Source organism: Poeciliopsis prolifica, unplaced genomic scaffold (genome assembly GCF_027474105.1).
Source record: "Poeciliopsis prolifica strain line A6 unplaced genomic scaffold, Auburn_PproV2 SCAFFOLD064, whole genome shotgun sequence".
Lineage (NCBI taxonomy): Eukaryota > Metazoa > Chordata > Actinopteri > Cyprinodontiformes > Poeciliidae > Poeciliopsis > Poeciliopsis prolifica.
The window spans coordinates 2,020,791-2,037,442 of NW_026562439.1; the positions used below are offsets into that span (position 1 = coordinate 2,020,791).

General features: G+C 40.9%; 1 protein-coding gene across 1 annotated transcript in view; it reads left to right on the plus strand.

Moving 5' to 3' along the window:
- Positions 1 to 16,652, plus strand: part of LOC129351055 (SH3 and PX domain-containing protein 2A-like) — an 84,533-nt gene that overhangs the window by 15,291 nt on the left and 52,590 nt on the right. Inside the window, 2 exon segments of the mRNA XM_055019829.1 lie at positions 12,459 to 12,534; positions 14,621 to 14,697. Coding sequence (XP_054875804.1) covers positions 12,459 to 12,534; positions 14,621 to 14,697 — 153 coding nt within the window.

Consider the following 16,652-nt stretch of genomic DNA (forward strand, 5'->3'; position numbering starts at 1 on the left):
TGAAATGAACTTAAAGGTCATTTCTGGTTACACCGTCGCTGTGATCAAATCACTTTACAGAAAGGTCACTGAGTCACAGATGAACTGTTTGAGACAAACGTGTGTCTGAACCGCCAGTGATGTCTGACTTTAAATATCCCATCTCTCTGCTCTGTAGTGATAGAAGAACTTGTTGTTTCAGGTTGAGAATAAAGTTTTTTTTGATTCGTTTACATGTGTCAGTAAAGGAAGAAGTTTATTCTCATCTCAGACAATGAAACACGCACAGGCCAAACTCTGCCCCTGTTCCAGTTTCCAGGACATTTAAGAGGAGAGAGAAATCATAGTTGGACACTTTCATGTTTTACATGCAGCTGAAAAAGAGACAGAGATCCCAAAAGATAAATGTAAATAAATAAGTTTGGATAGCTGAATAAGAGTTGTACCCATACTAATTAAAAATAGCATCAGGAATTAGCAAACAGCTGGAGGAACAGTCCAATGCTCCTAATCACAGGTGTAAACAGCATAATGGAGGATCATTGTTGGCTGGAAGAACAGGAGCTTCTTAAAGGTCCATTTCAAGATGAAATCAAATAATAAAATCAAATTTCCTTTACGTAATGTTTGATGTAAACAGCATTTTAAACTGAAGTTATTGACTGTGTCATAAAATGAGCACAGTCAATATCTCTGGAAAATAACAACCTCACCACCTTCTTGGGTCATTGTTTGGTGAGGAAAAGAGGTTCTTTTCAAATCTGTGAACTGTGAAGCAAGGTGGCGGCTGCGTCACGATGAGGTGATTTTTATTTCACAAAAGGCTCATATGGAAACAATATTAGATGGGAATATTGAACTCAGCCTGAAAGCTAAAGCCTGGACACAAGTGGGACAATAATCCCAAACATGAGTTGCTTTATTAGCGTTTGCATCAACATTTCTTAATCTCTCATCCTGATCCTGACTGCTGATTATTGAATGTACTGAACAGATTCTGAAGCCTCTCCATAGTCAGTTTGCCCTGCGACCCGGTTTCTGCAGCTGACATATGTTTCTGTCCAGTTCAAGATCTTCTCTGCCTGAATCTGACAGAGAGGCGCGTTAGAGAGAAGCTCTGAAGCCTGCAGGGAGAAACTTCTCAAGGCTTTTCTTTCTTATTCATGATGTTTTTCCATTTTATCCACTCTCCTCCTCTTGCGTGTGCAGAGGTTCTGGTTTCTCTTTGCTCTGTTGAATGATTGAAGGACAGATACTATCAACAGCCTGTGATAAAAAGACATATGAAAGCATGAGAAGGCGTACATGTAGTTACTTGTAGCAGTTGTATAACTAAAATGATCCCAGCTTCATTGATGCTGTGTGTTTTCCTCCCTCAGTTTCCATCAGCTGTTTATTTGAACTGATTGGTTTAGAGGAAGCTGGAATTAGACGATTTACAAACTAGCTGGATTTAGACACCAGGTGTCAAAGGTTAGATCCTTTTGGTAATCACATTATAACTCCCATTATAGTTATAAAGACAAATTGATGCAGTTAAAATATTGAATAGAATTTGTAATATCAAAGAATATTTAGTTTGATTCCATCTGCTTACAACCAGGATGTCCACAGAAGTTTTGGCCTTTTAACACGATGTTTCCAAAACCTTATCATGTGTGTGAAAGAAAAACATTCCACTTACATTTACATCAACCATGGAATGAAAACCAACTATGGAAACTATGCAGTGTGCATGCAGGCCTGTGGGAGGCGGTAGAACTGTGTGAGGCGTGTTTTCATTACGCTTTTCTTCCAGTGCATGTGACGTTTCCAAACAAATCGATTTAGCCTGAACACGACCAAATAACCCGAAGACGACGGCCCGTCTTTGTTGTTGTGTTCGCGTCTCTAAATGTGTTTGGTTATGATGAGCTTAGAGTTTCTGAAACGTTTCCCTCTGGAGCCCGTCACAACTTGGTCTGGCCAAAAGGTCATTACCATGGAAATGAGCCTTCAAAATGACCCAATTCATTTTGATTTCTGCTACTTCTGTTTGTTTTACTAAATCCGATACGTATTCGATTGTCTGAATGACTTTATTGGAATTTCTCGTCATTGATCTGAGACGTGCGTCATAATTCTGCACCAGAAGAAGTGAGTCACGGCAAACCTGGATTTAAACAATGGCTGAAAATGATAATTATGACAGAAGTTTGTGACAGTGAAGTCCATCATATCCCAACACCGTTAATCCTGGTTCTACATCCCAACAGACAGAAGCTGCAGTCAATGCTCCACTAAAGGTTGTTACTGCGACCTGTGTTTTCTTTTTTCTTAGCTTCCTCCTGGATTATCTGCAGATGTCTGAAAATTATTTACTTGTTAGTTTATAAATCACTGAATGGTTTATTATCCTTCAACTTCCATTTCCCTGCAGAATCTCCAACAAAGATACTGAAAGTTTCTGTAGGCGGAGAGGATGTCAACGTTAACGTTATGTAAAGTTCAGAGGACGGACATGCTGAGTTCAGCTAAAGATTCTCTCCAACAATTATAGCTCTTCTTAAGCAGCACTAAGCCTGTTTCTGTTTCTTAAAATATACAAACCCAAGAACTGCTGCATGCACAGCCCAAAAACTTTAATCTGGAAGAAATCCTTGTGTTTATTAATATTTGCTTGATAAAATCTGTGTATTCTCAGAGGTTTAAACCATCAGGCAGTGGAAAAGCAAACTTCTCTCTTTCCCTGTTTTGCTGCTGATGAAGCAGAATCCAGACCTGAAACTGGCACTCAGCCTCTGCTTATCTGCAGTATTGGTGACGGGGGCAGTTTGAGCGCAGCCGGCGTCCCAGCGCCTCGCCTCTCGCTCAGCAGGTTAATAAACAATGATTGAGTAAACATCAGGCTGGACAGAACACGTCCAGGCTCTAAATGCCACCCGGCTGGTTAGAGGCTGAGATAGAGCCGTTCACAGATAACAGATGGACGAAGCTGCGGTGGACGTCTCCTCCTATCCTCCTGTCTCCATCCGTCTTCTCTTTGTCTTCATGTCCTCTCTGCTGCACACTCATTCGTATCAATGTCTCACAGTTTCTCACTTCGTTTCCTCCTCCTCGGGCTCACATCCTCTCACCTCCATCTGTCTCTGTTTCGCTTCACCTTTAACACCAAAACCCCCACCTGTCCACCCCACCCGGGTGTTTTCCCTGCTAATCCAAACCGACCTGCTCATTTGCAGGTCAAGGATTCACTGATGTTCTCCTCCAGGTTTCTCTCACGCTGCTTTGCATGCTTTCTTTTATTTTGCTCATTTGATTGGAGAATTGCATTTCTGTTGTTTATCCAGTCTGTCTTTTCATTACTCTGTGATGCAATCTAATCCCCTGGGTCCTCTTCATCACAGTTGGAGCTTTGGGGACTATAAACTGTTGAAGTGCAGTATCGGTTATAATTCAATGAAAATTTGGCATTTCCAAACAGAGTCCATTCCTTCTGCTTTCATAAAATTAGGGAGGAAAGTCGCAGATGCTGAAGACGATCATCTTCAGGCGTCATCGCCTGAATTTGAGTGACTGAGTTCATTAAATCCATAACAAAAACAGAAAACAGAAAATTTATATTGGGTGTTTTTCCATCTGCTGGTTTGGGCACATTAACAGGCTGCCAGAGCGTAATTTTGTCTGATGTGGATGTTACACATGGATGTAATAAACAGGAAGAGTGAAGCATTATGCTGCTGTTTTCCGTCAGTGTTCTACATGTTCATTAATTATTTAACGATAAGGACTTCCTATTTGAGCATCTAATGGCGATGTTCAAATAGGAACATCATCTGTCATATTGCTGGCTGTCATATTGTTTATTTATGCTTTAGCCGGTGCATAAAAACTCTAACATGAGCTAAAGGGTTGGTTAGTGAGCCATCGGGTGCTGACCGGTCCTGATGGTGTCGCCCAGGCAGGACACACATACAGACAGCGGTGACAGATGTTGAGCGATGCTCTCGATGCCCTGACAGCCGTCACGCGTCTGAGGTCTCCCAGACTGTGACAGGAAGCTGTTAGCTGACAACACAGCAAGCAGCAGAGGTTTGAGTCGGTAGAAACAGCCTCGCCCCGGTTCCCTCGCTGCCGCACAGCACACCATCACCACAAAGGCTAATTTTAGTTCCCGTTTCATTATGTCTCTGCTTTCCTCCATCGTTCCTCCACCTGGTTTGGAAATAATGTTCAGATTTGACAGTGAAACAGACATGAAGAATGAAGTGAAACTGGCCTCCAAGCAGTTTCTGGTTTGCCGTTTCTGCCGGGCCTTGGCACAGGTGAGCGCCTGTTCGCTCTGCCTCTAATTGCACTCAACTGCTTGTTGGCTGGCCTACTTTGGTAACTAAATGAAAGCAGTGTGAGGGTAAGCCAGCACTGTTCGTTTTTGGTTTCCCGCTTTGGAAGCCGAAAGCGTTGCCGGTTCACTCTGTCCGATTTCTGCCAAGCCGCTAGAGTGGAAAAGTGCCTGAAAATGTCAGAGGAACATTTATCGTCTCTCTGGAAACAGAATAAATGCTGGACTTGATTCAAAGCTTGATACGTGATGAAATGCCTGGGCAACCATGATATCTCATTGCATCATCTATTACAAACAGAATGAAATACAATATCTGCACAACAGACAAGAAATGGCAGAAGCATTGGTCCGGTTGGAGGCTCTCCCAAAGCGAATGCTTCAGTTTTGCTCCGATGTGTTTGTGTCGGCGAAGCGTTGACTAACTGCTGACCTCTGCAGAGGCGAGGGTTGATTTTTAAAATCCCAGTTTGATAATAGGCAGAACTGAAGAGGTTAAATCTCATTGTCTAACAATCGTTTTGTGCAAAAAATTGAACTAAAATGATTTCTCTCCTAACCTGTTTAAAAGGAAAACATAATTGGTTCTTCAATGTTGTTCTAGATTATTTCTGGCTGGATATTTGAACTCACTTCTTGGCAGAATTGGTTCAGTTCTTTTAAATTGGTTGTTTCCACTGAATTTTAACCAGCTTGGCTTTTTGTTTGGAGTCCTGATGGAAACTCTGTCGAAGATTTATTCACGTTCATCCATCCCACACTTACAGAAAAAACGTACTTTATCTGTAAGTTTGAGGTGAAGCCAGATCATGTGGAGGCAGTCCTCTTGTTTCATCGTCCAACTCACAATTATTGATTTTGAAGGCGGGAACATTTGTCAGGTCGCCGTCCTCTCAGGCCATGTGACACAAACGAACTTTAATCTCTGCAGGGATTGTTGAGGTTCAAAGTTTAATGATGCTGCTGCTTTTCGGGGATTCCAAACATTTTGTCAAGTCGGCCAAAGTCACATTCACAGGCCCAATAAAATACAATTTTTAAGAACTGAATTAACCAAAATGTTGCGATTCTTTTTTTTTTTTTTTTTTTTTTTTTTACCTTTTAGCAATAAACAAAGAAAGAACCATTTTTATTCTGTACTCAGATTTGTTTGAAACAGGACTGTAGATCCAAAACCTCAAATAGTTTTTGTATGTTTTCCAATTTAAATGAAAGGCATCCAGTTTGTTTCATATTTTTTTGGCTCTATTGAAGAAAACTGAAAATGCATTTTGTCTGTTCTCAGTAATAAAATCTGAGTCTTCATTTAACAATACTTTCTGTATTTAGACAGGTTATAATATAGCAATAAAATACAGATTTGGCTTCACCAATAATGAGTATATGATGATAGCTGCCATGACGACACAAATTATCACTTCGTGTTGCATCAACATGTCTGTTCACAGATTTTTATTTAAAGTTGCAGTTTTGTGTGAATTTATTTCATTTCCTCTTGAACTGTGGATGAGAGGGCCGCACAGAATCAGTCCGGGGACCTTCAGTGGCCCTCAGCCTCCATTTTGACCACCCAGTTTCTCCCCTTTTTCTGAGAATCAAAAGGAAAATTGTTCCACCCTGCATTGCTTTGTAACGGGCAGCATTGTGTAAAATCAACTTTTTTGAGCCTGACATCATGTTATACTGTGATTCCATAAACACTCCTGAACTCATATTTAGTATTTGCAGCATTGCTATAATTACTGATGGTAACATAGTTGCTTGATTGAGCTACAGAATGGCACAATGTGGCTGAAAAACATAAAACTGCCCCTTTAAAAAACAAACAAAAATTCTTGTTAATTTCTCAGAGAAAGTCTGAGATTTCAAGGTGAAAGTACAGAGTCTTATTCTGAGCCCACAGCAGGGCAACAAAAGAGCAACTGCAGACAGCCAGAAGTCACCCAGCCCCTGCACCTGTTGCCACACTGAAAACGAGGGCGCCGTGACTCACAATCTGGGGCGCAGCTCCGCAGCGTTGACAGATTCAGAAACTGAACTCTCATTCTCCCGACTCGTGTTTCAGCTGCAGGAAAGAATGCAGGATATCAGGAGATCATGTTCCTTCCTGAAATAACGTTCCATCTCTGCGCATCAAGGGATGGAATCTGTGACTCTAGATGCAACAACTCTGAAAGCAATCTCCAGACATCTGTTCAGCAGAGCCTGAAGCCTGCCGGTGCTGAGGCATGCTCAGTCTTCTCTCACATGCTCTATTTAGAAAAAGAAAAGCTCTGAGCTTTGTTTTATTCTTTCTCCTGGAAACAATCTGAAGGATCCAAGATTCAAACTGAAAGGAGACGAGATGATTCAATCGTGAACAGAAGCCAGATTTGCTCCAGCAGCTAGATGTTTGCAGGAAGACGCAGCAGGAGCAGAGATTTGATCATTTCGTGCCCGAGTAGCGCCAGGAGGAACGTGCAGTGTGCAGCGTGTTGGGTCTGTTTCTCACCACTCTGAGCTCAGAGACGATGAGAAAATCACATGCTCGCCTCGTCGGCCGGTCATGAGTTCCTCCACAGCTACACTTCAGCATGTGTGTTCATCTCCAACCAGAGGCCCGGGAGAAACCCTTTACAGTCACATGACCCACAGCAGGAAGTGACTTATCGGTCCTCATAAACAGAGCGCCATGGCTTCCCCGAGTTCAGGCCAAGTGACTCTCACAGCTCCTTTTATAGATGTGCTATTCATAGCAGAGGGACTTGTTCTTCTGAGTGTTCATACTCCAGCTTTCTGTCGCTAAACTGTGCAGAGATACTTTTTTTCTACTTCTGGGTAAAAAAAAAATACTTAAAATGTTCTTCTGCTTCACTTTTAGTGAAGGGTCAAATGTTTTTGGTTTTCAGGAATGTTTCTGTAAATCAGCTCTGATAAATCTGGACTCTTTGGATGCTTTCAGCTCACAACCTGTTACAGATCACTGCTCCAATCCACACAAATCAGATGGTTCAGGAGTCTGACCTCCGGACCGACCAGTCTGCAGAATGCCCAAAAAACACACCGGAGTAAGAGCAGCATGCTGCAAAAGTCTTACCAAGTATTTCATATTGCAAATATCTTTGTACACTTGCAATGAGACCAAAAACTTCAGAATAACTTTTCAGTAAGATAAAGCAGCTCGTTTTAAGTCAATAAATGTTTAATATTTATCAAAATCTGTGGCAGGTTTTATCATTTTGACGTGGGGAAAATTTCTCCTTAGGGGGTTAAAAACATCTGCCAGCACAACTAACATTTTTTAATCAATATTCAACATTTTTAGAGGTAAGATACTGACAGCTCACAAGTACTCAGCACAGTCCTCTTCATAAAACATTACAGACGGTTGTGGTATTGCAGTCTGTCAGCTGTAATGTCCTACATTGAGTTAGATAATATTACAAAGCTTTTGGTTAAAATGCTGAAGGTTATTAGAATTGGTCTTGACCTTTGACCTGCAGGTTTAGTGGAGTGACTTTTTGTTGTTGATTTTGTAACCGCAGCCTTATATGTTGTCTCTTTTCAGCATCAGTTCAGTGTGAATTTTGAGTTTCTATAAAATATCTCTGCACTGTTTTGCATTTGATTGGTTTAAGCTTCTGTCAGCTTCTCTGCGTTTGCATGCAGTGGGTGAACAGTGCTGGTTAAACCTGCCTCACTCTGCCTGCCCTGTCCATTTAAACGTGTGCAGATGTTTAGATGTTACAGCACAGACAGAAAAATGGCTTCTATGAATCTGTCGTAAAATATTCAGACATATTCAGGCAGTTTCTGTTTGTTGGCTCCTGCCTCATGATCTCCATTTCTGTTTCAAACACTTTCTGCAGAAGGAGATCAGATAGCGGCCTTTATCTGAAATTGTTGCATCAGCGACGTAAAGGATCGCAATGACTGCTGGCCCCTTGTGCCATAACTGCATGTTTTCGATTTGCCATTAAACGGTGATGTTTGCACGGAGATGTTGCAGAGCTTTTCCTGAGCCATGAGCAGATTGTGAGATTTCCTCAGGGTCTTTGGTCTAAAATCCAGAAAAATATGCAATAAATGTCTTGCTGTGAGCAATTTTGTCAGGAAGAAATCAATGTGAAATAATAATTTGTTGTGCTGATGTTACGAAGTGTTTTTTTTTGGTCTGGTAAATATTTGAACTTTTATTATTGACTCTCATGTGTTTAGAAGAGGGAACGGTTTCCTGCGATGTGAACTCCCTAAACGTGTCACAGAAGCTCTCGCGTAAAGCGGACAGCCAAGTAAACATTACATCATCCTAAACTGTCCTCTGACAGGAGAGAAGAAAAAACACTCCTATTCATTTTTTTTCTACCTGACTCCAACATTTCCGCTGTTGGTCCAGAGCTGCGAAGCTCCAGCCAATCACGTCTCTTCACAACTCTTCTTCACGCGCTCCCTGCGCTGGTTACCAAGGAGACAGTGAAGTCTGAGAAGTGGAGCGATGCTTTGGCATACACGTCGTTTTTATTATTAATTTTTGTTTCTTTTCGTCTCAGCAGTACCATCTGGACTTAAAGTTGTGTTTGTGTTGTTGACAAATGGACGTAGTAAGCGTGCGAGCCGAGCGGTTCCAGGCTGTCATCCGATCCACACTGTCCCACCTGTTCTCACCATTTTCTGTCTCACTGGTCCAACAATTCCAGGCCGCTCCGCTTCTCCTGCCAGGAATCTGTCTTCAGCACCAGGAAAGAGTCTCTTTTAAACAATGCGTCGACCTTGATCCAAGTGGGCCGTTTAAGGTTCCTGCATGTGAGAGTGGGAGAGCCAACCAGACTCTGATTTTGGTTCTTGCAGCAGTAAATGAATGAAAATGCTGATTTAGCTGCATCCACATTTCTTTCTGTTGGAAGTGTAGGAAGCAGCAGAGCAGGGCTGCAAACGCAGCATCTTGCAGTAAAGGAGCAGAAACCTGCAGCTGCAGCCCACTATCCTAGACCGAGACCCCAGTGGCGCTCTTGTGTCCCGAACTGTGTCACAAAGCGTGGCTCTGTGAAGGATGGATGGGAGTGGGAATGGATTTCTGTTTCCAGACATTTCAAACATCCCAGCACCTCCAGGCTGTTTGCTCACATGTTAGCTCCCTGGAGTGTTTTACAGCTCACAGCCATCAGATTCAGACACTGTCATGTTCTCCTTTAGGACTTCCAGCCTCCCACACACACAGGAGGAACTCTGGTTTGAATCCTTCCCCTCTGCTCTCTCCGCTTTATTACAGCAGGTCTGCTGCGCCTTCCTCTCCCTTCCCAAACCTCTTCACTTGTTTGACTCTCAAACAAAATGTAGTCTTCTGATCTTTGCTTATTAAATAACGAACTGAACCAGATATTTCCAAGAAATGACACAAACCCTGAAACTCACTTCAGATTATTTTGTACCTTACTGCATTTAGTAGCAGTGCAGTTTAAAAAATGACTATGCTACATGCTAGCATGCTGCTAGTGAATCCTACTGAAAACCAGTAGGATGTATTTTAATAGAACTGAAATTAGATTGTGATTAAAGTTGTGCTAGTTTTCATCATAAACGAGCTGGAATAGTTTTGGAATAATTGTCTCAGAGTTGCAACACGAATTCATTACAACCTGATATTCAGCAGCATATCTGACATGCAGAATTTGTAGCATACAAGCTAATGAACACGTAAACATACTCACACAAGTCTACATGTTAACTTTCTAACTTCCTGTCTAACAAACTGTACTACAGTCCTAGCATGGCAGTTCTAAGGCTACTGCAGTTGTCCTAACTTTTGATCTTGCTCTGATAGTTTTAGTCTTTAATATCTGTTTAAAAACCCTTCAGCATTATGGCTGAATCAAACCTTTAGGATTTAGTTAAATCTAATTACTAAAAGCTGAAATCTGTGAATCATTTGAAGTCTGTTGAAATAATATTTTAAATTAGCACAATACTGCACAGGATAGTTTTGATACATATGAAATATACCATAGAAAGTTAAAGTACACTCTACATTCACATAAATTTAGATAAAGATCCAAACTAAAACAACTGCTGAATCTCTGAACTTATATAAATTCTTAGGGAGGATTCTACAGAAAAGACAGGCCTAGAATCTCTTTACACAGAGAGTCTGTCTGCCAGGCAATTAACAAATTCCTGAGCATGGTTCAAAAGTTCACTAGGATCTTAAAACTTTTTATAAATAATTTTATCTATATTAGAATTAACTATATTTCTTTAAGAATGTTTTTAATTAGTTACTTATTAGATCCAAACTTATAGTCATTATTTAGCATTACATTGTGTGCAAGCTTGGTTAAAAAAAACAAACTACTTTCTTGTGGAAACATTTTGAGGCACAGATAGCGCTGCAGCTGCAATCATATATCAAACTGGACAGCGGCTGATACGAGAAGGGTTTGCCGTATATCTGCTTTTGGGGCTCTTTAGCAGGAGGTAATAAAATTAACATTGAGACAGCCCACACAAAGGAAAAGAACACACCTCCTAATGCATATATTTAAATGAGGAGAATATGCAGTCTATAAAAAATGGTTTGTTTCACAGCAGAAGTTGGAATCTCTTTGTGCTGAGTGAGAGTTTCCCGGAGGATGCATCTTCTGTTATACTTTTGTCTTTTTTACTCAGTTCTTTGTCTCTGTTTTGTAATGTCTTGGACTTTTGCTCTAGGTGAGAGGCTTATTGTAAAGTTCTTCTTGGATTGATTTTCTCTGGATAAAACTCTGAATATCTGAAGTCTGACGTCGTATGATTGCTCTTTTCTCTCTGCACACTTACACAGACACAGGAATTCGGGACTAAGAATTAATTAACGAGCTAAGATCAAGTTCTTCATCTTTTTAATTCTTAACAAGTCATAGAAAGCAGAAACTAAGTTAATCTTGGACTTTACAAGTTTGATTTGCAGTCTGAATGTCTGAGAGCGATTCCATGTGCTTCTTAACTTGTAGAAAGTTTCTCATTGTTCCAATAGGAGACATGTTGTGCTGCTGCATGTTTGTGACGTTTCCAGGAAACGGGCGCCAGTTTCCCCCCGTTACGTTTATTGCTTACATGAACGGTGAAGCTTTCTTGTTTGGATCAAGTTTCAGCAAACTTCACTCTGGAGTTCCACGAACAATGAAGACATCATCATCAAGATGTACTTTCTACAAAAATCAAAAGTTCAAATTCAAATTCAAAACGATTTCATTTAAATGAAATGTTGTAACTCATGACCCAAAGATCTTCAAAGAGTCGTGATGCTGTGGAGAGGAAGGATGTCCAGTAGCAGTCAGTCTGACGAGGCCTCTGACTGAAGACGCTGTTGCTTTAAATCTTTGTCTGGTTAGAAAGTCGGGCAGAGAGACGCCGGAGTCGTTGATGTGATCCTCCCCCAGTTTGACCGATGGGAGAGATGATTTTAACTTTCTCCTTCTCTCTGCAGTTTGGACCTGATCTACATACATGATAAGCAAAAAGAAACATCCTGTTGCCATGGCTACACTGCGCCAATATCATTTCAGCTACAGAGATTTAAAACCAGAGGGGATAATTGTTCTGAAAAGAAATGCATCTACCAAAAAATGATCAAAAGCTGAGAAAAGATCATAAAAATGTAAAAAGCAGCTCTAAGTTGGAGATGAGGCGTGCGGTGCCACAATAATGAAACAGAAGAATTGGTTTTAGCTTCTCTGAACTAGAACCTGATGCTAGTTCAGAGATAGTGATACTTGTCCCTTTAGAGTGTTCTTGAGATAAAACATAATAAAGAAGTGGTTTTAACTAATTAGCACAAAGTATTTTTCCAAATTTTATTTGCGCCTCGGTGATAACGGATATCGTCGCTCGAAGCTACAACTGGAATAGTTCCCTTTCAGTTTCTTTTTAATTCTCAAATCAAATAAATGAGATCCAAGATATCAGGTATTGATCTTTGGAAGAGCTGCTGGGCATATTTTCAGGGCTTGAAAGGAGCCATGACCTGTGTTTTGTGCTAAGCTAATTGCCTCCTGGCTCCAACATGATATACGAGATTGCGGTCAATATCACAGAATCGATCCTGTTATCTCTCACTCAGAAAAAGGAAGCAAAGGAATCCCAAAATCTTGAATTTTAAGTGCCGTTAACACTGAGCGGCTTCCTCTCCTCTGTTTCCCAACAGATGCAGCTACTTGACAAGTTCCCAATCGAGGGAGGGCAAAAAGATCCGAAGAAGAGGATCATCCCGTTTCTCCCAGGTAATAGGCTGCTCCTATCTGAACGTATTAAAAATGCATGACTGGCACTCAGGGGACGTCGCACTGAGCTGGTTACTGATGCCGGCGCGGCAAGTGCTGCTGAGGAGACAATATCTGTGACTCTCCCTCCCGGCTGCCGTGTGCATGGCCGATCTGTCGCATGTTCCGCCTCTACTCATGTGAATGAATTTTCTGACGATTATAGTTAGAAAAAGTAAATTTGCTCCAAAAAATAAATGTTACTTGGAAAATTTCTAGGAAAACAAAAAAATTTCTAACTATTGAAATGTTTTTTTTCCAGAATATTTTTAAGATTAATCTAAAAATTTGTTTTTCTCTTGAATTTTTTTTTAAACTTTTGGATCACAAGAATTTTCTAGAAGATTTCTGAGTTGTTTGATGGGAATTTACTGCTTTTCTTTTCTTTCTGCAATGGCTTTGCTACGCCGTTGTAGTTTTCATCACATGTATATTTGTGTGTAGATTTTAGCCTTGTCACTACATGGGAATCACAAGCTGGGATTCAGGCTTGTGATTCCCCAGCGCTGCAGTCCCAGCCCTGATTTATGGCAAATCCTGCTGAAGAAAAACCTACAGAATAAGGTTCTTATTTCTATTTACAGCAGATTATGTTTGTAAATGCTTAAATGTTTAAGCTCTGTGGCTGCCCCTGTAGCCTCAGCATCAACAGGAATCCCTCCCTGTCTCCACCTGCCCTCCAGCCGTCCCCTCCCAGCATCGCTCTCATTTTTCCCACTAACAGCAATGATCAAACTTCCACCTCCATCTTCCCCGTAAAGTCACCGTTCTTGGTTACAAATGACAGCCGTCCTCTCCGGACATGTAATTCAGGTCAAGCTCGCTGTGTGACACTTAATGGGCTTTCTAATGGGAAAGGATTGAAGGAGCCCATTAGCTTACGGCACTCAAGTGTCTCCCTTTAACAACCTTTCTGTTGGACTGATAATCCAGGACGCAGAGGCGCCACTGCTGGCATTCAGGGATTCCTTGGTCTCAATTGATGATAAAACATGAATAGAAATGTGACAAATAGTGACCTGTCTGCAAAATGTGTTTGAAACTGTTATTAAATTAAAATGTTCAATTTGGACAGGATTAGTTCAGAACTTGCTGGCTTCGTTCAATCCACATCTCTACAGATGTAACTGATCGTAGATCAAACCAATAAAACTGATGACAGATGGAGAAAATCTGGAGCTTTTGTATTTTAAAGGGGGGTGTTATGTAAAAGCTCCTTTTTTGAGTTTTATATCATGTTATCACACTATTCACTCATCAAAAACATAACTGGAGTTTTGCTTGTGCTCCTACAGACTAGCGGCAGCAGCATCTAGCAAATTTTCTCTTTACCAGAAAATAATGATTGCAAATCTGCATCAATCCTCTTGTGACCTTAAGTTCTAGTAAAGTTATGAAAAGCACACACAGGGGTTTTCAAGTGGCCTAGTAAATGTTTGAACATTAATCTGTCAGTGCAAAGCTTTAGGAACATTTGGGTCTGTTTGGTCTCTGTGATGAAGTCCTTTGGGTTTTATTTGGGTTTGCTGATAAAATGGAAGATTTGCAGTTTCATCTTATTGTGCAGAATGAACGAGCAGCTTCTACTCAATGTTTCTCCATCCAGACATTCTCAGCTTCAGAACGTTTCTGCAATCTTGGCTGATTTAGTTGTTAACAGGCAGAAGAATTTATAACTTATAAATATACTGTCAGTCTTAAAAACCTGATTTTCTCTTCCAGACCTCCTGGATAATCTCTGCTTCTCCAAAAACTGATCAGATATATTCGTGGATATATATTGAATATATTCATGAATAGTCAATACAAAATTGTTGATCTGCAAAATACTGACATCTGCTGGTTCATCTGAAAACTACACCATTCAGTTTTTACTGAAAACGAGCACAAATTTCTTCTTCTTTGTTCCAGTTTTTTCCTCTCGTCTGTTTCCTCGCTGTTCTTTCCTCTGGTTCTCTCTGCATTGCATCACACCTTTCCTTGGTAATCCTTCACCTTTCCTCGTTTTGATTCTGTGTTTTTGTCCCTTTTCCTTTCCCCCCTCCAGGCAAAATCCTGTTCCGGAGGAGTCATGTGCGAGACGTGGCCATGAAGCGGCTGCGTTTCATCGATGACTACTGCAGGGTAAAGAGCTCTGGCTGCAAACCTCCCTGTTGTCCTGAAACATTCCCGACCTGTGAAGAGTCCAAACGCTCCTTTACACTTCATGAAAAAGTCTTTCTACTCCCTGAATTTGTTCTCATTATTCACACAAAGCAGTGGAAGCAAAGATGCCTGTTTTCCAATATTGTTGCTAATAACAATCTAAATTGTTAGATTGTTAATGAACTTGTATTTAGTCCCCTTTTATTCTGAAACCCCTAAATAAAAGTGCAAAGCTTTGAACATCTCCCAGAAATAACGGGAATTTGTTTGAAGAAGAACTGAAATTTCTACCTCTAATCTGCCTGAACTTGAGTGATTTTGCAAAAAGCAATCAGAAAAATGTCAGCATTTACAATCCGGTTGAAACAAATCATGAAAACCATTTATGAGTTTCACAGTTATCCCTGTCTTATGACATCTCAATAAAACACACAGAGATTTAATGTGAAAAACTATGAAATGTTTCCTTCCATGTGTAAGAATCAGGGTTTTGTGATCTGGCCCATCACAAACTTTAAAAATCCAGATTTTGGCGAATGACATCTTTGTTTGCTAAATATAGCGACTTGTACATGTCAGTCTGGATGGTCCAACTCTGATCCAATTTGAACTTTGCCACTTGTGAAGCCAGTTTGGATGCATACACAATAGTTTTCAAAGCCTCTTCGGCCATGTTGCATTTTTGTCCGACTTTTACATCACTGATTTTGAGACGAGTGTCATAATTGTGGATCATGATCTCCCAACATTAGGAAAAGCAGATCCTGATCTGATCCTGATCTGATCCTGATCTGATCCTGATCCTGGATCAGGTGTTCTGAAGCAGCAGGACTGACCAGATTGTTCCACCAGTCGAACCTTCAGTTTGTCAAACTCCAGCTGTTTGCAAAGGAAGTTCTGACCCTTCAAGACTTCCTTCCCATAAAATTACACAACTTCAAAGAACTACCTGTTCATAATCACACACTTCAAGACAGACTTGATTGTCATTTCCTGTTCACACTCTTAATAGATAGGTTTTATTTCATGTGTGCAGGATTAGGATCTTTTCCTGCTTCACACCCTCCTCTCCTCCCTTCCTTCCACTTGGCACAACTCCACACTATCAGAGGGAAATGACTGCAATACAGAGGCTTTGTTTTCACACAGAATTAGGAGGTTGTATTGTTGGCCTGCATTAGCAAAGGTTAGCCAGAGTATCAACTCATTAATTGGGAGCAAAGAAATAAAAGCAGATCCGCTCGTAGACAGACTCTTTCTTACCCAAATAACCTGAAGTGCAGTAATTTCTACTGCAACAGGCTCTCCCTTTCATGCAGCGCTGCAAAGCGTGCAACACTGTTTAATTCCTGTGTCCTGTTTGTGAGGCACAAACAAGAGAGAGGAAGAGTAATTACCCAGTGTTTTCAAAGGCTTTTGCTCAGGAGAATACGGGATGCTGGGGTCCAGGCAGCTGTGGATGCTCAGCGCGATGCGGCCTCTTCAGTCGCCACCGAGAGACTTCTTCTGTGATATTAGAGATGAATGTAATATGAAGGTAGTTCAGATGACGATTTCAGCTGTTTAAATTAAAGGCCCGTTCTGTTTCATCTTCACGGTTCGGCTCCTCGTTTGGCGGCTGCGTAGCTGAGCTCCAGCTCTGCTTGCAGCCGGTCGGCTGATTAAATATAGATGGATAACAGACACATGATCCTTTTTGACTGGGGTTGAGCTCTGTCTTTGAAGACACTCTGAGGCAGCAGTTCACTGATCTATATCACAAATCTATGCTGGTCAAAAGTCATCAGGTTCAGTCAGATAAATCCTGCGTTTACGTGTTTTGCTTGCTAGGATTTCAATCTAAAATGTGAAAAAAATCTTACATGCAAATATTTTTACACCTTTTGGATTATCAAGTGATGCAGATTCTTTCACTTCTATTTTTAATAGAAGTA